This window comes from Monodon monoceros, unplaced genomic scaffold (assembly GCF_005190385.1).
Source record: "Monodon monoceros isolate NGI ecotype Baffin Bay Population unplaced genomic scaffold, NGI_Narwhal_1 Super_Scaffold_13, whole genome shotgun sequence".
Classification (NCBI taxonomy): domain Eukaryota; kingdom Metazoa; phylum Chordata; class Mammalia; order Artiodactyla; family Monodontidae; genus Monodon; species Monodon monoceros.
The window spans coordinates 34,384,696-34,408,332 of NW_021703769.1; the positions used below are offsets into that span (position 1 = coordinate 34,384,696).

Below are 23,637 nucleotides of genomic sequence, written 5' to 3' on the forward strand. Positions count from 1 at the left end.
CACCTATGTTCCTAAATGAGCAAGTTTCTATCAGTTAGACACCTCTCTCTCTCTCCTCCTCTGTCTCTGATACACACACACACACACACACACACACACACACACACACGCAGGGGCCTTCTGTCATCGTGGGAAATAAAAGCATTGTTTCTCTTAGAATGGGCTTGCTTTCTCAGAAACACAACTTAATCGAAGAATGCCCAGGCTTCAAGACCAGCGCGCTGCAAATTCTCAGGGCTGGCAAGGTTTCCCCAAAGAGCTCTCACTCCATGCCTCTCAAATGCTCTCTTCTCCACTAATAAACAATAATTGTCTTTTCAAAAAGCTGGTTTGTGGTCAGCGCTGGAGAGCTCCAGCTACAGGGGAAAGCAGTGGGTCGCTTCTCCGCTCCCTCCGACGGCTCCCTTTTCCCACCCCGTTTGGACCCAAGGACATTTCCGGGCTTGGGCTCACGTTCCCCAGCAAACCCCCAGGAACGCCTGGCTCCTGGACACCCCAGCACCCCCAGCACCCCGCCACCGGGACACGAGGCATGCTCAGAGGTGCGGCGGCGCAGGCGTTGGCTGCAGTGGAGCCCGGGAGCCGGAAGGTGCCGCTGCGTCCCCGCTTCCCGGCGCCTGACCCAGTGCGCAAAGTTGGGCTGGAAGCCGCCGAGGGAAGGAGGGACTGAGCGAGCGCTGGTGGCGGGGAAGGGGGGCGGGAGGAGGAGGGAGGAGGGGAAGGAGCAGGGCGGGGGGGCGCCGAGCGTGTGTCATTCGCGCTCTCCCTCCATGTCTAGAGGATGTGCTGAATGGTACGCCAGGAGGCGACGGCGGCCGAGGAGCAGTATCCGGCGGCGGCTGGCAGCCCTGCTTGGCGGCTCTTTGCCCTCCGAGGCTCCGCATCCACCGCGGGCGCCCGACCCCGCGTGCCGCCCGAGCATGGCCGGGCGCCTCGCCCCCGCGCACCCCGCCTGCTGAGCCGCGCCGGAGGAGGTGCGGAGGCCGGCGCGGGAGCAGAGGCGAGCGCCTCTGGAGCCGGGAAAGGAGCCCGCGCCCTGCGCCCCGTCCCTGCCGCGCTCGCCCGGGCTGCCCGGAGCCCCGATGAGCCCTGATGGCCGGGGCTCAGCCCGGAGTACACGCTCTGCAACTCAAGCCCGTGTGCGTGTCCGACAGCCTCAAGAAGGGCACCAAATTCGTCAAGTGGGATGATGTAAGTCGGGGCGGCTGGCGGGGGTGCCGGCGGGGCGCGGGGCAGGCGCGGGCCTCTCGTGGGGGTGGGGCGAGGGGTGCGTTATGCAATGGGCGCACCCGGGCGGGCGCGGGGGCTTCGGAGCGCTCAGGTCGCCGACGCCCGGGCGGGTGGCCGACAGCGGCGGCTGGGCGCCCGCTCCTGGGTCCTTGGGTTCAGTAGTTGACGTCCTGGCTGGGTCTGGTCAGCGCCCCCTGAGGTCTGAAATCTTTTGGGCCAGTGGAGCCGAAGGGGCCGGCGTTGCCAGTGACGGGTCCTGAGAGTTTGGAAAGTGGGGAGGGTGAAGTTGGGACCCGCAGGAAAGCGCGGCGGTGTGAACAAGTCGCGCCCCTCTCCGCGCGCAGACGCACCCCCTGTTACCTCCTTTGGTCCCTTTCGAGAAGGAACTGCCCGGGAGTCCGAAACTGTTGAATGGTTGCTCAGCGTCTTAGCGCTTTTCTGGGCGCCCACGCGGCAGAGGCAGAGGACACAGCGGTCCAGCCGACAGGTGGTCGGTGATGCCAAACTTTAGCGCCCGGCTCCGCAGAGAAGGGCCCTGAGAAAGGCTGGGGAGGACACACCAGGGGAGGGCTGAAGAGCAGAAGGGGGTAACTGAAGGGTCGATGAGGGCTCGGTGGGCCTGCAGGCCAAGCGGGAGGGCAAGTTTCTGAGAACTGAGCTGGCTGGAGTCTTAAGTTCGAAATAGACTACAGAATAGAATACAAGACATTACCTCAATTTACCTTCATCTTATGCCAGGAGGGGCTGGGCTAAGTCCAGTACTTTACAGGAACCCTGGACCCTAGGACTTCAAGTGAATCCCCCCCGCCACCCCCACCCCCCCTCGCTCATTGCCTTCAGACACTTTAATAATCTTGCTGAATACATGGGAATCTTCGGATATTAGTTTATCAATTTTATGGCCTAGATATCATTCAACAGGTTTGATAAGAACAACCCATGGGAATAAACCTGAGCTGCTGGATCTAAGGAAATTTGGGTCCAAATGACTAAGACATCTCTTAAACAGGAGGAATTATAGGAGAATGAGGCATTCTTCTTGCTGAAAAGATTTTCCACCTAGTAAATTATAGCCTGTTATTCTCCAGGGTATTTTTCTTTAATCTTCTTAAGCCATTTTCCAGTGTCTGAAAACAATTTAAATATTCCAGGTAGAGAATCCAGTTACTTAGCTGAGCCGGTCTGTGTCTATATTTTGTCCATTTGGAAGTGCAAACAGGACTTGGAGGCTGAGCCCACAGCTTCCTTGAAAGCTCATACCAGTTATTAAATGCTGTAGGCATCCTTTTACTATGGACTTTACACTTTTCTCCTTCTGACCTAGTCTAATGACCGGATGCTTTGTAAATGGATTGTTCCAGAATCTAAACAATAAGTTCAGACACAGATGAAATGCTTTGTCTGTCTCAAGGAAAAACAAAGAAAGTGCAGTTCAACAACAAATAAAGCAGTCTTGCCCATCTTGAGATCCTCAGATAGCTAATATGATGATGGGTTTACTGAGAAAGAGAATGAAGAGCAGAAGGAAGAGAGAGCGAGCGAGCGAGGGAGAGAGAAGGAGACTATGCAGAATAAGAAGGGTATTCCAGGATAAGCTCTGGATTTATTCACAGAGATGATTTTAAACTGCATTTTAAATAATTCTCCAGATGAACCGGTTTGCAAGGCAGAAACAGAGACACAGATGTAGAGAGCAAACGTATGGACACCAAGGGGGGAAAGTGGCGGGGGGTGGTGGTGGTGGGATGAATTGGGATTGACATATATACACTAATATGTATAAAATAGATAACTAATATAAATAATAATGAATAAAATAAAATTTAAAAAGTATTTGAAGAAAAAATAATTCTCTAGAATGTCTTGTTTGGAAGAAAATATGTCACTTTGAAAATGAAGTTCTTCTGTGGAAACACTTTTTGATACATCCAGGTAGATGACTTTTATTATGTGCATTTATGTCACATATATTTCTTCCTCACCTACTAATGCCAGGCCCTGGATTAGAGCCTGGTGTGATGAAGAAATCAGCAAACCCCTTGCTGTTACCGACCTTACATACTAGGTGGAGGAGCCAGAAAATTATCAAGAACACCAATGATATAGAGATTATGAGGGCTGCAGGGAGAGTGACGGAGAGGCTGCTAGTCAAACGCCACCTGCAGAAGGTGAGAAGGGCTCCCTCTGAGCATTGAACAGTGAGTTTCTGGGGCAGTCTGGTAGGAAGGATATGGGCACTAAGGAGAGGGCCAGGGGAATCTCAGATCTTTCATAGGGGAGAAACCAGACTGCACCCAGGAGTCAGGTTATGTGGAATGCAATGGACTATCCTGTAAGTTCCTTGGTTGGCCTTCTTGGTCTCCATGGTGATCTGTGGAGTAAGAGGGACCCAGACCTTCTTAGGATGGTTTTTTCCTCCCCAGGTGTCACCCTTCTACTCTTCCCCGTTCATATTTGTCCTTCTAGTGTCAAGCCAGTTTAGGTTATCTGGCTAATTATATTGCATATTAGTGAGACTGTGTGTTGAAGACACAGAGAGCTAGATCTTGAGTCCAAAGGCCTGGGTGTACCTGCTGATTCTTACCAGCTGGCTGTGTGACTTTAGCTTAATCACTTAACCTCTGTGAATCTTTGCTGCCTCTTGCTCAGACTGTGAGAATGCTGCATTTCCTACCTATTTCATCTAAAAGTTGGCAGTAGCTGATAGGTAAAGCAGCCCTTCACACACATGAGCATGCATCAGAAACATCTGGGGGGATTGGTAAGGTTCAGACTGCTGGGGCCCACCCTCAGTTTCTGATTCAGAAGGTCTGAGATGGAGCCTGGGAATTTGCCTTTCTCATAGGGTCTCGGGTAGCACTGATGCTGCTGGTTGGGGAACCACACTTTGAAACCCCTGAGATAAGGTTTGTGAAAAAAACTTGGAAAGTATGGTAGAGAGCACAGTCTTGCTGGCCTGTGTACATTTTCACCGGTTTGTAAGTTTAATTTTATCTCTGTGTTGTATTTTGAGAAATTCTTCCAATTATTACCTTTCTACCTACGTAGGAGGTAGAAAAAACTCAGTGACATAATCGTGGACAATCTTTTTAGGTCTTCTGGGATATTTAGGAAGTGTCTCTGATGCCCAGGCTGACTTAACTCACATTCATGCATTTCTTTTGAATTTCTTAGAGGCAATGAAACATTTTCAGCATTTTCGTCTGCTTCTAGTGGGAGTGTTAGACAAGGAAAGGAAGGAGAGAAGCTTCTTGAGAGGCTGTCTAGTCTGACTTCCTGCCTCTGAGCAGGGGAGGCTGCTGTGTTTTTCCTTTTCGCTCTGACTTTGGGAAATACCTGCTGCCCACACCCCCGCCCCAAGGGTGTGCCCCATCTGCTAGTGAGGAAAAATAAATGCTGGAAATAATTTAAAATATCTGATCTCACTTAAAAATTGTAAACCCTCTTCTCTGATCTTTAAGCCGAAGGATGGGCAAACTCAAAACAGATTTTCAATAGCCCATTGGAAAGCATAATGGTACATTTGAAAATGATGAGTTTGGGGCTAGTTAGAATTGTGTAGAGATTCTGTCTTGTTCTTTGAGTGGCTAAAGCACCATAATCACCAGTCCTGTTGTCCTGGCCATCCTGTAGAATGGGGGATGTCACCCAGAGGGCGTAGTGCCCTGCATAGTCTGTTGGCTACCTACCAATGTCATGGTGAGGCTGTGGATGCTCTAAGGGTGGTAGCCAAAAGCTTTGACATTGGCGTTAACCAATCACAACAGACAGCAGGCGGGCAGTGGAGCTGGAGTGGAGTCCTGGAGACATCCTGTTCCACCAGGGCCAGGCATGAACCATGCTTTTGCCTGATCCTGGGAAGGTCTGCGGGTCCCCAGTGTCTGTGGGAGCATGTGGAAATATTTCCATTTTTGAACAACTACTAATGGTGTATAGGTATACACAGTCTGAACATCAAGGCCAAGCCTTGTCCTCCAGAACTTGGCCAACAGATAAAGGACTGACCTATGGTGGCTATGTGTTTCACCAGTGATATGAAAGGATGCACCTTGCTTTTATTGTGCGTTTGTATCTTTGCTTTCATTTTGCATTTGTATATGATCAGTCTCTGGTAGTAGGAGGTGGGTGTACAGGACTGGGGTGTTTGAGAGTGAGCTAACTTTCTCCATCTCAGCTAGGGAGTTTGGGAGATTGTGAGCCTGGCCTCTCTCATTTCTCTGTGTTGGACAAGATGTGGAGGGAAAGACGAAGGTTTCCCAAACCCTGATTTGCCTCAAACTCCTCATTTTCAAATGTACAATTATGCTTTCTAATGGGCTGTTGAGAATCTGTTTTCTGAGTTTGCCCACCCTTCCTCTTAAAGATCTGTGTCTTTGTTCTACAACCTCTGGGGCATGGAGGGCTTCTCATTTGATTGTTTTCTTTTTCTCCACTCTCACCCTCCAAATTCAGAGCTCACTGTGGGTGAATTGCTTAATGCATCTCAACCTGCTTCCTCATGTGTAATGTAAGGATTGTAGTATCTCCTACTGCACAGAACCACTGTTACCATTAAAGGAGCGAAGGCACATGCATTGCTCTGTGTGGCGCCTGACATACAACACTCAATAAAATAAGTTGTTAAAAGTGATGGTCCCCCAATAATTAGAGGGCCATGAACTTTATCAAAGTGGTCAGTTTGTGTTGGATGACTCTTTTATTCTATAGGTGGGAAGATCCGGACCTTCCTTCCATTCCCTTTAAAGTGTGTTTTGATTTTCATATTTTATGATTTGAAAGGGAAAAAAAAGTTTTTTTACCCTTTTAAAAAATGTAGGTATTTCAGAGAAAATGAATCTATGTAAAAAATGCAGGACTCTTTCTCTTTAAAGGAAGTCAGTTTCCAAAGCATCCAAAAGTTTTACTTCTACTTAAAAACCTTAGAGTACACACAACACACACACACACACACACACACACACACACACACACACACACACACACACACAGAGTAAGTGCACAGGTACGATGCCCAGAAGGAAGAGGAAACAGTTAAAAAAACTTCTGTAATTTAGCAAGAAAAAATTATATATAGATAGATATATGTAAGTCTCACATCATACATCATGTCTCAGAAGCATAATCTTACATTCAAAGGTCATAATTGCTAGACTGGCTAAGTTGTTTGAGAAGAAGGCTGAGGAAGCTTGGAGGTTTGGATGTGCTGAGCGCCCTGTGGATTTGAACAAGTAACTCCCTCACCCCTCTCCACCACTCTGCCCTCCCCACCAAAAAACCCACAGCTAAAACAGGTAATAATAATAAAAAATCATGTTAGTATATTGCACATTTCCCAGAATCCTACACAAAAGCTCAGTTAGAACTTTTGCATTATGTAGAATCTGTAGTTGCGGTTTCCAAAATGATGACAAAGTGACACTGACAAGATTAATGAGGGAGCAGAGAAGAAGGGTTTACAAGGTGGGCAGTCAGCGGCATTCACTTTGGACAGGTTATAGGGGAAAGAGGGAAGAAACAGTCCTGGTTGGTAGGTGGTGGATCCAAACGCAGCCCCCAGAAGGGCTGGCAGGTGCCCTCTAAAATACTACTTAAATATGTCCAGATGTGTCCCTTTTTCTGTCCAAAGAGCTTTTGTGAATTTCTTATCGACAGTGATTACTGTAATCTAAGTGTAAGAATATCACTTTTCCAAAGTAAGTCAATAAAGCTATTTTAAGCTTTTGATCAGAGTGTAACGTTCATGAAGTAAAACACGCAAATCTCGTGTCCAGCTGGGTCAGTTTTCACAAAATGAACACTCACGTGATCAGCACCAGATGGAGAAACAGCATCGCCTGCCCACCAAGCCCCTGAATGCTCCCCTCTGGCCCTGACGCCCGCTCTCCTGACTTGCAGCTCCGTAGGTTGGTTTTGCCTGTCTTGGATCTAAGAAAGCTATTTTCTTCTTATTTTCAATGAAAACAAAAGCCTAAAGCATTTTTATTATTGCTTTAGGACCCTCTTCAACAGTAACAAAAATGACTTATCCTGGGTTTAGATGGACCTTGATTAGGTCCTTATCTAGCCTAAGGTAAGGCCTGGGAAGTGAAGCAGGTGTAGTAAATGCCCCAAATGAGAAAGCAGTTGAATAAAACGGTAATAATTGAGCAAGGAAGTGTAGTGCCTACAGGCTGTTATTGGCATAGCAGAGCAGACTAGTAGAGTGCTGTTTCTGGAATATAATTTTCTCTAGGAGTTTTTCTCTCGCATCTTGCCTGACTTTGATATTCCCGCCTACGGTGCAGTAGGATAATTTACTCTGGCTATTAGCATATCTCTAATCCTTCCCAGGAAAGTTTAGCATATCAGTAAATAGCTTCAAATGATATTTACGTGCAATGACTGTTTAAATGGGACAGGAACATTTTGCTTTTTTACATTGAACTTGATTAAACTGTAGTTAAATGTTTCTTTATCAGGATTGCTTCACATTATCATGAACAAGGAGTGCTGGCAGAAAATGGAATGAGATTGATTGTGAATTGTCGACTAATGCTGTGGGTCTTCACCTAAATAACAAATATTTTGTAACTGAAGACCTTAGTTTTCCTGTTACTGGAGCTAATATGAGGTTCAAGCAGCCTTTTCAGACTGTATCAGAAATTCCATCTGCCCAGAAAGATTTCATAATGCTCCCCTTCCCCCATCTATTCCATGTCCCATCCCACAGTCAGTGCCAGTGCCCCTGTATATCAGTAAGGAAAGGAACTAGGACATATTTCTGAGATTTACTTGAGATTTTAAAGAAGCTATTGATTTCTGTTAAAAACTAAATGAAATAGCATATAAAGAAGGCTAGACTCTTGAAGAGTTCTTTGGCTTCCCCTTTGATCTCTTTGTGCTCTGATATTTGATTTTATTATTTTCTTCATATGTTAATTTTCAATTTGGGGAAATTTTTATTTTAATTTTATTCTGAAAAAAATGCTTAGGTATATGCTTAGATATAATTGATGTTGACGAAATCTGTATACATTTATCAAGAAACTAAATTATTGTCAGTGGAGAAACATTATTCTATAAAATAATAAAAAATATTTAGTGTTAAAAGAGAATTAAAAGCATCCTACATATGGTTTTCATTTCAAGGACTTTTTTAGTTCACAGTACTTGCTCAGTGTTTTGTTTCTTTTCATCACAATGAAGTTTTATGAACAAGTTTAAGGAAAATGAATTAGTTAACAAAGCACTTTTACCTGAACTAGTCATTGTGGATCTTAATATATAACATTGATACATAGGAGATTAAGAAGTTATTTTGCTGTTAAAAAATCAAACTTTCATTGGAACTTGTTTATGAAGTAGGTAAGGGAAAGTTAATTTGATTCATTTTATAGGAGAGGCCATATAAGCTGAAAAAGGAAGACCCCAGAGCAAGTCAGCAAGTGGTCCCGTAGATTAAAAAAAAAAATGAAGAATACTGACAGGGATGCTTTCTCAGGTTTGCTGTTTGGTTGAATCTCACTTAGTCTCCATCCCCAGCGTCTAATATTCTGGCTGTAAATTCATTCCACCAGTATGAGATGCACTTATATGATATGTGAAGGAGGCCACTTATCTGCATTCTTTGGTTTGTCTCTACAGATGTGTGGGATGTTGAAGGATGAAGTATGATCTTCTTTAGTCGTTCTTCTGTGTTTGGTTATAAAGAGGCAGTGGCGACAGTGGTTGCTCCCTGTCTCAGATTACTCTTCCTTTGTCTTCAGCTAAGCCGGCGTGTGTTTGACCCTAGCAGTTTCTCCTTGATTTCTCTCTCACCTTTCTGAATGTGGTGGAGGCAACAGCTGTTCTCAAGGGTCAGTGTATCATGTTCTGGGGTCATTCACAGAGGCTCAGCCTGAAGCCTATGTCTCCAGTCCTTCTAGTGATACTGTCAAGTACCTGTAATTAAACTCCTTTATGTTCAGAGTTTCCAGAGAGGTTTTTGTTTTCTTCATTAACCCCTACCCAATACGGCCTTTTATGGTTCTAGGATTCCATGAATTTCAGTTTTAATGTGCAATAACCACCCGCACATCCCATGTAATTTTCTCCTTCAATATTGCAGTTGAGTAAAATGGAGTTTTGCTGTAATGCTGCCTCTCAAGTTCAGTACTGAGAGTGAGTCCTAATGACAGGCCCTGATATTTATAAACCACTCTTATTTGTTTACAGTCATGCTTCTTCAGCCTCCAAGACCACCTCGAGTGGTAGGAAAAGGCCAGATGTTATTATTCCCATCTTACATAGAAGCACACTGGGGCTTGTGTGTGGTGAGTTGTCCAAGGCACACAACTATAGCCAAAGTCAGGTTTAAAGCTAGGTCTTCTGGTTAAATTCAGGACCTTTTCCAGTCTACCATGATATCCCCAAACAGTGGTAACAAAAGGCTTTTAATCGAATCCAAATGATTACCAGTTGAAAGAGATTCATTGACTTTTCCAAAGAATCCCCCTGATTTTAGGATTCGTACAAATGAGGCTTAGAACCCTACAAATGCCTTCCTCTTTGCTAGTGTCTTCAAAAACAGCTATTTTTATGATGTGTATACAAAGCCCATTTTTGTTCCACAATGTAGGCTGTGGGAACATAGGAAAACTTAATTTCTGCTTTGAGGCACAAAGACCAGGGCACAGTCTACAAATGTTCTACATCAGTCAGTCAGTGGAAAACATGCTCGCGGAAAGTAATTCAGGAATGGTGTTAAAACAAAGGTCATTTTTTTCATTACCTAATAAGTGGCACTTTTGTATCTGGCAAGACTCATTACATGTGCTTTTCCATCTTTTTCTCTTCCAAACATACTTGCAAATGTTGTCTTTTGCTGGATGCCCATTAAGACTGGTCCCATGGCTTCCTATGGGAAATCTTTGATGTTGGAAGATGAAAGATAAAGTGGGCATGAAGGAAGTGTAGAGGATGCCACTTGCACCCAAACATGAGGCAGAATGGCTTGGAATTCAAGGTGCTGTCAATTGAGAGCCCAGATGTAGATTGCCAGTGCAGGAGGGTGCATGCAAGGAGGTGGTTATGCCTCGTCTGTACAACAACTGGACCAGGGCTCCTCAAAGACTGTAGCTTTGTGTTATTTATCTTCTTCCCTAGGGCAAAGCATAGGCCTGGCACTGAGTTGGTGCTCAGGAAATCTTTGTGGAATGAAGGAATGATCTGGTGTGTTTCTGGGTCACAGTGGGTTCATGGGAAGGGGGAGTGTGCAGTCATGAGGGAGGGTGGTCATGCTCCCAAGACACCTGCATGACACACTGTGTGTGGCATTGGTTATAAAGCCTTGCCCTCCATCCTTCCATTCCATCTGACATCTCCCAGAGTCCGAGGGACCCTGTGACCTTCTTAACTTTGGTTTCTCCATGTGAGTTCAAGAAGCAAACTATTTATTGTCAATACAGAGCTGATTGCTGTCATAGCACAGATTTCCCGTAAGGGCTAAATATGGCTTAAGGTTGAGTGTGTAATCAATTGTGATTCGATATTGGTTGAAAATTGTGATGCTTAATGTATTTACATCTCTTATTCTGAATGTTACAAGTGGCTTCTGTTTTCTGGAAAAGATACACATATACCGAGATTTTGCAAGGAAAATTGCCCTTAAAGAAATTCAGAAGTGTTGGGAATGACAGAGCAAAAGACTGATGGGTGTGAAAACATCCTCTCTATCTGGATAATGATTCACAAGGAGAAAAATGGATATGTGAGCTTTATTGCCAAAATGAGAAAAATATTAAAGACATATAGTTTTAAAAATATTAGTTATAATAAAAATTCTACCTACACTATTTCTTCTGTATAGAGGGAATGGAAGTTACTGGGACAATATTATTGACATCCTCCCTTCCCCACTCCTAGTTCAATATACTTGGGCCACCTCTATGGTCCCACCTTCCCTCCTGTCCCTGGGAACGCTCTATGTCCTGGAGCCCATGCCTCCTGGTTTCTTTGGATTCTGGATTCATAATTATCCTCCCCTTTGACAGTATCTGTGAAAGATTCCCTTCTGTTGAGGCTCTTCTAAGAACACAGAAATATGCTTTTTAGTCATACAAATGCCAACATAGAATCCAGCACAATGTCCCCCACCCCACCTTCCTCCTACTGTTACTGCCCTCTTTTCCTCATCCTTCCCTCCACAAGGAACATGCAGCTTCTGCCCACTTTCTCCTCTCCTAACATCCCACTCACTCCTTCTCTGCCCTCCAAAGCCTTATTCTGCCTTTGCCATTGCTTTGAAATTTCTCTTGCCACAGCTTCTGGCAACCTGTTGGGTGCCAGCCCAATTGATATTTTTCAGAATCTACCTTGATTCTTTTTCTGCAGTTTCCTTCCATCTACCCATTCAGTGTTCATACTTTAAATTTGTATTGATGCCTCTTATAAGCTGGACATTTTGCTAGTGTTGTGGATTTACAATGGTAAATGATTTGGTTCCTGCCCTCACGGAGTTGGTGCTCTGCTGGGGGAGATAGATGCTCAACAAAGACAGGTAAATGATGCTACTGTAATTGTGATAAGTACTACGGAAAAAAGTACAAGTGAGTATAAGAAGTTTGGAAGGTTTCCATGGAGAAATTCTGTTTAAGGAAAGACCTGAGTTACAAGTAGGACTTAAGCCAACATGAGGATGGGGAGTGTATTAGGTCAAATGTACAGGACATGTGGGCATCCCAAGGAGGGAAGGCACATGGGACTTTGAAGGACAGGGAAGAATAAGCAAATGGGGCAGTTGGTGGCTCAGATAATGAGGCGGGATGGCAAGGGGTGCATATATGCTACTTAGGCCACTGCAAAATTTTATCATGAAGTCAGTAGGAAGCCATTAAAGCTGTGTTTCTGAACCTCAGTACTATGGACATTTGGGGCCAGACAATTCTTTGTTATGGGGTTTGGCCGGTGCATTGCAGAATGTTTAGCAGCATCCCTGGCTATCTACTAGATTCCAGTAACAAAATCCCCAGTGTAACAACCAAAATTGTTTCTGGACATTGCCAACATTTCCCTGGGGTGAAAAACTGACCCTGGTCCAGAACCACTGATTAAAATGTAAACCACTGATTTAAATCTTAACTGATTTTAAAAAGTACTGGGCCCCTGTGTGCGCACGCGTGCGCGCACACACATGGCCAGTAGGGACATGAAAAGATGTTCAACAACATTAGTCATTAGTCATCAGGGAAATGCATATTAAAACCACAGCCCACCAGACCTATAGCTTCCTGAAATGATTGGTTTACTCATCTGATGCCCCCACTAAACATTGAGCACCTTGTATGATGGGGGATCTGGACTTTCATTTGAATCCCTAGTATAGGCCTGCAGTATCTTGCATGGTATTTGAAGGAGCATGCTTCCAACTTTTTGCTGTATTTTGTTAAAAGAGATTTGTATACCTGTCAGTAAAAGGCAACTTTTTAATGGTACTTCTCTCCACTGTTTTGCATCCTCCACCCTGGACCTTCTTCCCTCCTCTGCTTTCCTTTCCTCGGGGAAATTTCAGACTGGACAGGCCCTGGGAAGAAAATCCTCTTCCATGCTGATGCACATAGAACATTTACTTCACTGATCTTAATCTCACAATCCATCATCCAAGACTGCCTTTAGTGTGCGTGTGTGTGTGTGTGTGTGCGTGTGTGTGTGTGTTTCATAGTCAGGGCTGCATCGCTGATGTTTGTTGGGCATCACATCTGATTTTCTGTGACACTTGGAATTTTTTTTCCTTACATAGCTGTTTGTGTATGTGTTTGCCGTCTTTGGCTCTGCTGCTTTCTGAGGCAAGTCTTGGGCAATCCCTGTGGAGCATGGCTGGTTATTTTCCCTTGTTGACTCTGTAACATTGATTAGTTGAGAAGTGCACATCTCTAGCCATGTGTGTTTTCTGTTTAACAACATGAGGACACAAAATCACTGTGGAGTCAGGATTGTGGTCAATCTAGGCCAGTAGACTTTCTGACAGTGGCACCAACGTGTGGGCTGTGGATCTGTGGGTCTGTGAGCCGGTCCTCGACATTAGCCTTAATGGGTTATAGCTTGTATCAGTTTTATAGGGTGTCCATAACAAAGTAGAACAGACTGAGAGTCTTAAACAACAAAAATGTGTTTTCTCACAGTTTTGGAGGCCGCAGGTCTGAGATCAAGGTGTTAGTGGAGTTGGTTCCTTCTGAAGACCCTGATCTGTTCCAGGCCTCTCTCCATAGCTTGTAGGTGGCTGGCCTCCCTGTGTTGTCACATCATCTTCCTTCTGTATGTGTCTGTGTCCACGTTTCTTCTTTTTATAAGGACACCAATCCTATTGAATTAGGGCCCACCCTTAATGACCTCCTTTTAATTTAATCGCCTATGTAAAGATTGTTAACCATATAGGGTTGCACTTTGAAGCACTGGGTGGGACTTGAATATACAGATTTTGGGGGTGGGGCACAATTTAGCTCATTACTAACCTGAACCTGGTAAAGTAGAACTCAGAGGGCAGCAACGTATTGGCTCTATTCAGATACTTGAAGAATTGACACTTAGAGAAGCAACTAGATTTATTTTGTATAATTGGGTTGGCTAAAAAGTTCATTTGGAAAAACCCAAATGAACATTTTGGCCAACCCAATAATTAGGAGTTAAAACTAAATGGTAGCTGCATATATGGGAAAAGATCCCCAAACTTTCTAGCTGGCATTATCTGACCAAGTTTGCTTTATGAAAAAGATTTCCCTGTTACGGAGAAAACTTATTTTCTCATGAAGATTTAGAGCTCCACTGCCCAGTAGAAATATAAAATGAGCCACACTGGAAATTTTAAAATTTTTAGTAGCCACATTAATAAAGTAAAAAAAACAAAAAAAACAGGTGGAATTAATTTTTTTTTTTTTTTGCGATACGCGGGCCCCTCACTGTTGTGGCCTCTCCCGTTGCGGAGCACAGGCTCCGGACGCGCAGGCTCAGCGGCCATGGCTCACGGGCCCAGCCGCTCCGCGGCACGTGGGATCTTCCCGGACGGGGGCACGAACCCGTGTTGCCTGCATCGGCAGGCGGACTCTCAACCACTGCACCACCAGGGAAGCCCCTGGAATTAATTTTAACAATATAGTTTGTTTAACCCGATATATTTATTTACATATATAATTAATATAAACAATTATTCATTAACTACTTTACATTCTTGTTTTCATTGTCAGTCTTTCAAATCTTATAGCACATCTTAGCCAACTCGCCACATTTCAAGCGCTCCGTGGTCTCAGGTGAGCCCATATTCAACAGTGCAGGTGGACAGCGTTGCCATCTCAGTTGGGGCCAGATCATCTCCAAACAAATGAAAAATGGTTCTTGAGGGACAAAAAGTCTTCTTATTCTTTACTTTTTATTTTGTATAGAGCACAGGATACATACAGCATATAAATAGATACAGAATATCTGTGACATTAACATTTCATGGAAGATGATTAGGAAAACAAATGTCGAAAAAAGCCCTAATTTAGCAGATCAGTAATGAAACTGTTGAGTGACCTTGGTGTAGAGTCTGTCCTTGAGGCTTAATTCCAGTGCTTCCCTTACTAGCTTAGCTAGGTTTCCTTGGACCTAGTTATTTAAGCTAAGCCTTAGTCTATTTATATGTAAAATCGGGATAAGTGTCTACCTCTTAAAATATTATAAATATCAAAGGAGAAATTCCATTTCGAGTTCCTATTGCAGTGATTGGCTCAGACCAAACATTTAGGATGTGTCTATTATTATTTGGTCAGGGAGTTTTGTAAAGAATATTCTGGTATTGGGAGGGAGTTTGGACTGTTTTGTCATTTCCTCCCAGTTCCTTTAGGACATTTTGTTTATTTATTTATTTATTATTAAAGTATAGTTGCCTTATTATATTAGTTTTGGGTGTACAGCATATTGATTCAATATTTTTATAGATTATACTCCAGGGTATATAATTTGTTTTATAGTGATTCATTTATTTTCACATTTCATCTTTTTTTTGAGATGTAATTATCATATAACATTGCAGTAGTATATGTTATTGATTTATATCAGCACATTGATGCACAAATCATAATAAAGAAGTTATAGGACTTTGTAATTTTAATATTGATTGCAGTGACTTTTTCTTACTGAAATATCTCTCATTCTTTTGGATGTTGAGGTTTTAAGAAGTCCCTTTACTTTGTTCCTTGACTGTCCTTTATTTAACCTAAAATCTTTTTGGAGATTCATGTAAATTGTAGAACAGCAGCTTCTTATATCATTATATTAGTCTTCATTTTTGATAAGATGGGATGAGAGTAAAATGGTTTCTGTCAACGAAAGAGGGGTAAATGGAGATTTACTGTACATTATCCACAATTACTAACTTAAGACAGGTATGTTTATTAGTGTTCTTCTTTTCAAGGTAGATGTTTATTGGAAAAAATACCTTATAACTTTAAATAAGCAAATTAAAGTTGAATTCCTAGTTAGAAGCCATGTACTTAGAAGACACAGGGATGTCTACATTTCAAGCTCACTGGTCCTCCTGGGCATTTACATCATTGTATTCCTGATTCAAAGCCTCACCCATTGTAGGCCTGTGTCAGTGGATCTGAGTCTGGTTCCTGGACCAGTAGCAGCAGCATCACTGAAAATTAAGTAGAAATGCAGATTCTCAGACTCTGTTCCAGATCTCCTAAGTGAGAAGCTCCAGAGAAAGGGCTCAGTAGTCTGCATTTTAACCAGTACTCCTTGTAAATCTGATGCACCCAAAAGTTTGAAAACCACCTTCTTATGGAATACACATCTTACGGATATTGATGGAGGGAGAAAGAATAAAACATAGACCATCTGAGAGTTACCTCCATTATTCTGCAGTAAAATGCTGCAGTTGCCTTGGAAATGAAGGATGGCCGTATATTTCAAACTTCAAACTACAGCATATATTCTGACAATTAAGAATACTTGAGATCTGGGTTGAGTAGGGGGAGAATATAGGCTCTTGCAGCTATGTGAGAGGTGTGAAAAAAGGAGGTGGAGTTGAAAATGGTTATTCATGTATTTCTGGGTCAAACCCTGCCTTGCATGGCAAGAATGCCAAGTTCCAGCTGATCTTGGAATGTCAAAGGTGATTATGGAGGAAGCAGGCAGGGAGCCGTGATAAATGATCATTTAGTAGAGGAACTGTGGCCGGAAGAGTGGGTCAAGAAAATACTGAACAAAGGAGCTTTAATTTTGAAGGAGGAAAAGGAATAAGCTAGAAAAAGCAGTATCCGAAACAACGAGGCAGCCTAACACAATGTTCCAACATATAAATTTGAGCTGTTTTGCTCTGCTAACTTTAAATATTTTATTGTCTGGGATCCTTGCAGTGAATTGTCACTAAGATTTTGATTAGAATCTTATCAGATACTCTTGTCAGACACTCTGATTAGAAAAGGAACTGATGTGAAAATGATAAGTTACACCTACAGGTTAATTCCAAATTTACCTGGAAATTGGGATGTGTGTTCTGTGAAGCCTATTGGAAACTTTTATTTCACCCAACTCTGGAAGAGTAGGTGATGAAACAGAACTGAAAATATTGCTATGATTTACTGGAAATATTACTCTGAACTTCTATGCATGTAATCTCATAGGAGAAGCTTCAGATATTTTAAAAATTATTCTTCCATTATAATATCAAATTTGTTTCCAAGTGTCTTTTTTTTTAACATTTAAAAGTAATTTTGGAAGTTAAAAATTCCAGCTGAAGCTCTATGTAACAGCCCAAGCCTTGTAAAAGATATTTTCAGACTGCATGTTAAGAATGAATCTTAAGACTATCAGAATAAAACAGCAAGGCAATTGCTCAAAAAATTAAATATAGAACTATCATATGATCCAGTTATTTCACTTCTGGGTATATATGGAAAAGAATTGAAAGCAGGGACGCAAACAGATATTTGTAGGCCCATGTTCATAGCAGCGTTGTTCGCAACAGCCAGAAGGTGGAAAGAAACAACCCAAATGTCCATCAGTGAATGCATGGATAAACTAAATGATACAGACATATAATTGAGTATTATTCAGTCTTAAAAAGGAAGGAAATTTTGATACCTACTATAACATGGATGAACCTTGAACACGTTATGCTGAGTGAAATCAACCAGATACAAAAGGAAAAATACTGTATGATTCTATTTATATAAGGTACCAAAAAGCAGTCAAATTCATAGATATAGAAAATAGAATGGTGATTGTCAAGGCCTAGGGGGAGGAGGGGATGGTGAGTTAGTGTTTAATGAGGGTGAAGTTTCAGTTTGGGAAGATGAGGATGGATGGTGGTCATGGTTGCACAGCAATGTGAAAGTACTTAATGCCCCTGAACTTTACACTTAAAAATGGTAAGTTTTATGTTATATATACTTACCACAATAAAAAAAGAATGCCATGATAAACTTTCATTTAATATTTTAATAAATCAGGTTTTAAACTTAATCCACTATAATAATAATGAACATTTTTATGTGCCAAGAATTGATCCAAGTGCTTTACCCAAATTATCCTGTTTAATTCTCACAAAAAACTCTGATGGAGGTATGATTATTATCTCTTTTTTTTCCAGTTGTGGTTGTGCAGAATGAGGCACGGGAGGGGACAGGCAGAGGTTTGAGCCCGAGGGGTTGGCCTCCAGAACCTGGCTCTTATAATAAAACTTACCATGTGTACAAAAGCCTTAGATCTGCTCTACCCATCGGGAAGACAATCCCAAATTCCAAAATTATCTCTGCAAGTTCTAAATTTATTACAAATCTTTTTAATCAGATAGAGGATATGACACACCAAAGTTACAATGTGTATGAAAAAGTTGAAATAAACTGGTTTTATTTATGTCTCTTTAAAAAATGCAATTCCTGCAAAGATCCCAGTATTTCAGTATAAAAATCCATATCCAGTGACATGTGTTTCTTTGTGCAGATGGTATGCCTTTCTGAAAATTGCCAAAAGAAAAGAACACATATTTTAGAAATGTTTAATATTGTAATTACAATACAGGCAGTTTTTGCTTTATAATATGCATGCTTTAAACTAAGAAGACTGTCTATGATGTTTTATTTTATTGTGTGAAATTTAAATTTATAACAGTTTTGTGTATAGCCTTCCAAACATATAGAAGATGACCTTATTTACTGTTACCTTGGAAACAGCAATACCTAAATGCTGTGTTTACTCTCTTCAGTACAATTAAAAATCATTTTATAGAGCAAATGTAATTTAAAATAATATCCTGAAGCATGGATTTTAATTAACTTTAATCATATAAAATATGTAATAATGTTTAGTGTTAAAATTATTTGGAAAACCAAATATAGCTTTTTGGTAGAAAACATGCCAGTGCCTTTAAAAACTTGCCTTAATCAATAAATACATGCATCACTGGCCTTTTCCTTTATAAGTAATGTCCCAATATTCTAATTATTAGTAAAGTACCTCAGTTATGTAATTAGCAATCCTATGATGTTAAAGATATCATGTTTAACTTTTTATTAGTTTTACTAATAATTGATGATCTTGGAGAAACTTAACAATTATAACTTGTTAAGTAATTCACAGGTAAGGCTTTCTATAGTGGCATATGTTGATATACGTGTATTTTCTTACATTTCTAGGACTCCACTATTGTCACTCCAATTATTTTGAGGACCGACCCTCAGGGATTTTTCTTTTACTGGACAGATCAAAGCAAGGTAAGAAGTGAGATATGTCTTTCTTACATTTTCCAGTTAGTTGCTGATTTGCGAAGCATTTAGCTTTCTATCCATTTCATGGATGACTCTTTGTAATTTATTTAAAGATTCTACTTAAAAATAATATCTTAGATAGAAATGTCTTGGGATTTTTCAAGGTCTGAAATATTAGATGTGCTAAATCCTAGAACAATTGGCATTTTTCAGGGTAAGAACATGGAATTGTGAATTACATTTGTTGTAGAGGGAAGTTAGCCAGTATTACTGCTGTTAAGTCTCCCACCAACTCTACCCATAAAAAATGAAGAAACATGATGAGAAAGTCATTTTTGACCCTGATGACTGTAACTGTGGCTTTCCCTTTCTCTTCCTTCTCCCCTTTGCTGCTTATTAAGTGTTCTCCCAGCCTCAGCAGGAATTTGGCCTTGATAATTTGTTTTTTGTTAGAAAATCAGGAATAAGATCCCTTTAGACTATACCTTCACTTTTTCAGGAATTTCTTCCCATTTTAGCTTTCTGTCCACCATACCATGGATTTAGAATCTCATTTATTATGAAACCAATTGAGATGATTCCATATTGAATTATTAAAAACTAGACTGTCTGCAGATCATAAGATTTATTTGGAGTTTAACGGGTAGTTAGATCAGAATATTCATAAAAAGTAGGATATTATTTCCATAGACGATGGAACATACACTTGAACATACACTTGACGTTGCACTTGAACATACAAGGCCACAGACCTTGACACAGACACAGAATATTTTGGTCCTATAAGTTCTGATATTTGGAAAGGTGGGACAGGCTTTATTGAGAGCGCTAAATCCATACTGAAACCAATAAAATACCTGGCATCAAACTGTGAGGTGCCTTTTCATGTTCTGGTGTTAGTTCTCTATATCCAAGGTTACTGGTGTTTGTCAGCTTAGCTTTCGGCCATTGGGGGCAACCTGGACTTCACCAGTGAGTAGTGATATGGAAACTGCTCTGTGCAGTGGCATATTTGGGGTCAGAGTAGAGCCTGGGGAAACTCTTAGGGTGCTAGACAGTGATATCTGGCTCCCAGGGCCAGTCCTGAATGGGTCTGTTAACACGTCATGCAAAAGGCAGATTTTAGCTTTGTGGTCCTGGAGTTACTTTCTGAATATGGGTGCCCTGTAATCATCTCTGGCCACAGACATGGGGCTAAATCATAGACCCCGAGCTAACGTCAAAAACCGTATTTGAGTAAGATTTCATACTGACTGTTCATGTTTATTACTGGGTGTGTTAATCACTTTGGCTTTGACATTCTGTTTGGTTTCCTGCTGTTATGTATAAAACAATGGCTTGAAAGAGGTTTTTTATTTTTTTCTCCTAAAGGCTATTTTTAGAACTGTTGAAGCTATATTCATGAAAGATATATTTATAATGCCTAGAGCATTTTTAAATGTTGGGTATTTGTACAAGAGACTAGACTGTCAGTTTGATTTTTCAGCTTGTAAATCAAGCTTCTATAAAAGCAACAGAAGGTATTTTGGGGTTTTTAAATAATTCATAGCAACTCAGTTAAGCTCCCCTTTAAGACCAATCATAAATATTTCATTGCTTAAGAAAGAGAAAGTATTTAGGACCAGAGGCTTTTTGATGTACCTCTGTTGTCCTGTGAACCCAGTATTTTAACTCATGCTTATTTTCAAATGTAGAAAATTCTCAGTTTTTTAATACTAACCACTTTCTCTTGGTTGTGATGCTGTTTATGACCAACTTAAACAAATACTGTGGTAGCAATACTTCTGTCTCTTTATTACTTTTCTTTTCATGGATATTAATCTTCCAGTTCTAGCCAAGAGATGGGAATTTCATTTTTCACTTTTTAAGTCAACGGTCAGTCATGTATCAGAATTTTGAGGTTTATTTTTTTAGTTAATGATCATATATCAGTATCTAAAAGATGAGACGATTTAAGAAAAAAATTAAACTTTCCATGATTCTAAGTTTGTCATTTTCTTCTGGCTGTAAGCCTAGTCCTGGAGTCAGAACGAGTGATGAATCCACTTCTAAGAGGTAGACTCCTGTAAGTGATATATTAGGAGCATAAATGTACGCAAGCAGAGATGGTACCCACAAGTGAGTGGGGAGGGCGCACAAGCTTTAAGTCCATGTTTTTGCATAAAATCATTTGAAGGGATGGGCCTAATGTTGCAGTCAGATGATGCTTAGAGGCCCAGTTTCTTTAAGATATTTTTTCTGACAATCAGTCTTGTTGATATGAATCTATCACATGTACTACAGGGGTTACGTCTCAAAGAAAAAATGTGATACTTTTAAGTTTATCCCCTGATTCCCTCCCCACCCCTGTTTGGAAGCTTGTGTTGGTATCTGGGTGATGTGCCTCTCTTCTCCCTGGAGCTTCTTCCTTTGTCTTTGTCCATGTTTCTCCTTGGTCCATGAAGCCTGTGCTGAAGCCCTTTGATTAGCGATCCCTTGAAGCCTACTCTGCTCAGAGGCGAGCTGAGTGGCTTAAGAAGCTCTTGGTAAAGAATATTGTTACAAGATCTTTCTCTTTATAGCCCTGGAGGAGAACCCTCACGTTTGACAGTTTCTCATCCATGTCTTCTCTCCTGTCATGGCCACATTGTGCCATGCGCCACTGATTTCAAGCCACTGGTTTCACTCTCTGTGAACATTGACGTGCTTCCTTCTGTAACCCCTCCTTTGTCACCATAGAAATGATAGGTGGCAAAGAAGACAGACAGCCCAGACGGTTTAAGAACTTAAAAACCAGAGCAGGCAGGTAATTTTTATATAGCAGAAATGTGCTCTGATGAAACATTGAAAGAATGTTTGGGGTTGGTTGGGAGCAGATAAATATGAACATCATCTTAAGGGATAAATGTTCATACTTTGTACCAGCTCTGGGCTTATTTTAATCATTCTTTCCCTTTTATTGTTGGCTCTGTAAATCTTATTGACTGTAATTAGCAAGAATGAGTTTCTGAATATGACTATTTTAAGCATGGTTGTTTTTCTTATGTCAGTGTGTGTTATGTAAAGAAGATCAGTTTAGGGCTTCCCTGGTGGCGCAGTGGTTGAGGGTCTGCCTGCCGATGCAGGAGACACGGGTTCGTGCCCCGGTCCGGGAAGATCCCACATGCCGCAGAGCGGCTGGGCCCGTGAGCCATGGCCATTGAGCCTGCGCGTCCGGAGCCTGTGCTCCGCAATGGGAGAGGCCACAACAGTGAGAGGCCCGCGTACCGCAAAAAAAAAAAAAAGAAGATCAGTTTATTTGTAATCATGAGTGAGAAGGGGCTCCTGTACAGCCTGAGTATGGAAGCGGTTGCCTGCATTACGCTATGACTTTACTTTGGAGCTCTGCCATATCAGGACCAGAAACCAACACAGGAAGTGTTAGCCGTGAAAACCATGCGAACTGCAAGAAGAATCTGTATGGGAGCTAAAGAAGAAAAAAGGGTCAGTGTAAAAGGCTAATAACAAAAACCTATCCTGCTAGAACATGAAACATAGTAAGCTGATGCCCTGCTTCTGTGCCAAGGTTGGTGTAAAAATAAAACTACTCACTACTAGATCCAAGAAATTCAATATAGTTCAGTAAGCTCTTCCTTGTATCCCTAAAACAGGAGCTTGGAGGAGGGGAAAGAGGAACATATAATTAAATTAACAAGGAAGAGGAGGAAAAACACATTTTAAAGGAAGGATTCCTACTACTTTATCTTTTTTGTTACAGATATTATTTATTTTTTATTTTGTGGATAATCCACTAATAGGTTCTTTTTGTAAGAGAGTAAAGCAGTATTGATGCCTTTGACTCCATCCCACCATTGACCCAATCCTAGTCTCTTCCAAAGTCAATTGCTCTTAACAGCTTCATGGTATCTTTCCAGGTCTCCTTTTAATGAATTTGTGCATACATTAACTATGGAAATATTTCAGTTTGTTTCATTTATATCCATTTGTACCCTAAATAACATCATATTATTTTTACAGTTCCACAAACTGGCTTTTCACTTTACAATATGTCTTACAGAACTTTTTGTGTAAGTACATGTGAATGCACTTTATTCTTTTAAATTGCTCTACGTATCCCACAGAATGGATGAGCAAATTTCATTTAACAATAAAAAATTCTCATTGATGGACTCTCGGTAGTTGTCTGTTTCTAGTCCACAGAAAACAATCCTGAACTATAGAGTAATAGTCAGCCTTGAGTATCCCTCTCTGAGTATATGGGTCAGGCGTCCCTGAGGTAAATTTTGAGAAGTACAATTGCTGATTGAAGGCTATATATATCCTAAATTTTAGTTAATAGTTGTGTCATTTTATAACTTTGCCAGTCTTGTGTGAGAGGAACTGTTTCCTCCATCCCCACCAACACTATTAAGAAACATTTTAATTTTTGTCAATCTGATGCAAGCATTGTATCTCTGCTCTAATTTGCTATTGCCTGATTTGCTACTGAGCTGTGTACATTTTCTTACATTTGTGGACAATTTCTGTTTTCTCTTACAGGAGTTACCTGCTGAATTTCCTTGCCTTGTGTTGAGAGTTGTCCAGGTATTCTGGATGTTAATCCTTTAGCTGTTAGGGATGTTGCAAATATTTTCTTCCTGTCTGTGGCTTGTCTTTTGAATTTCTTAACTTTTAACTTATGCATGACAAAAGATGACTCGACATTCTCAAATTTGATGTATTC

At 41.4% G+C, this 23,637-nt stretch overlaps 1 protein-coding gene across 3 annotated transcripts in view; it reads left to right on the forward strand.

Annotated features, from left to right (window-relative positions):
- Window positions 1-751: 751 nt before the first annotated feature.
- Window positions 752-23,637, forward strand: part of PLCB1 (phospholipase C beta 1) — a 682,570-nt gene continuing 659,684 nt past the window's right edge. For all 3 annotated transcript variants that reach the window (XM_029220651.1, XM_029220652.1, XM_029220653.1), the window contains exons 1-2: window positions 752-1,191; window positions 18,864-18,941. In XM_029220651.1, coding sequence (XP_029076484.1) covers window positions 1,093-1,191; window positions 18,864-18,941 — 177 coding nt within the window. In that variant the 5' untranslated portion in view covers window positions 752-1,092. The remainder of the gene's footprint in view (window positions 1,192-18,863; window positions 18,942-23,637) is intronic.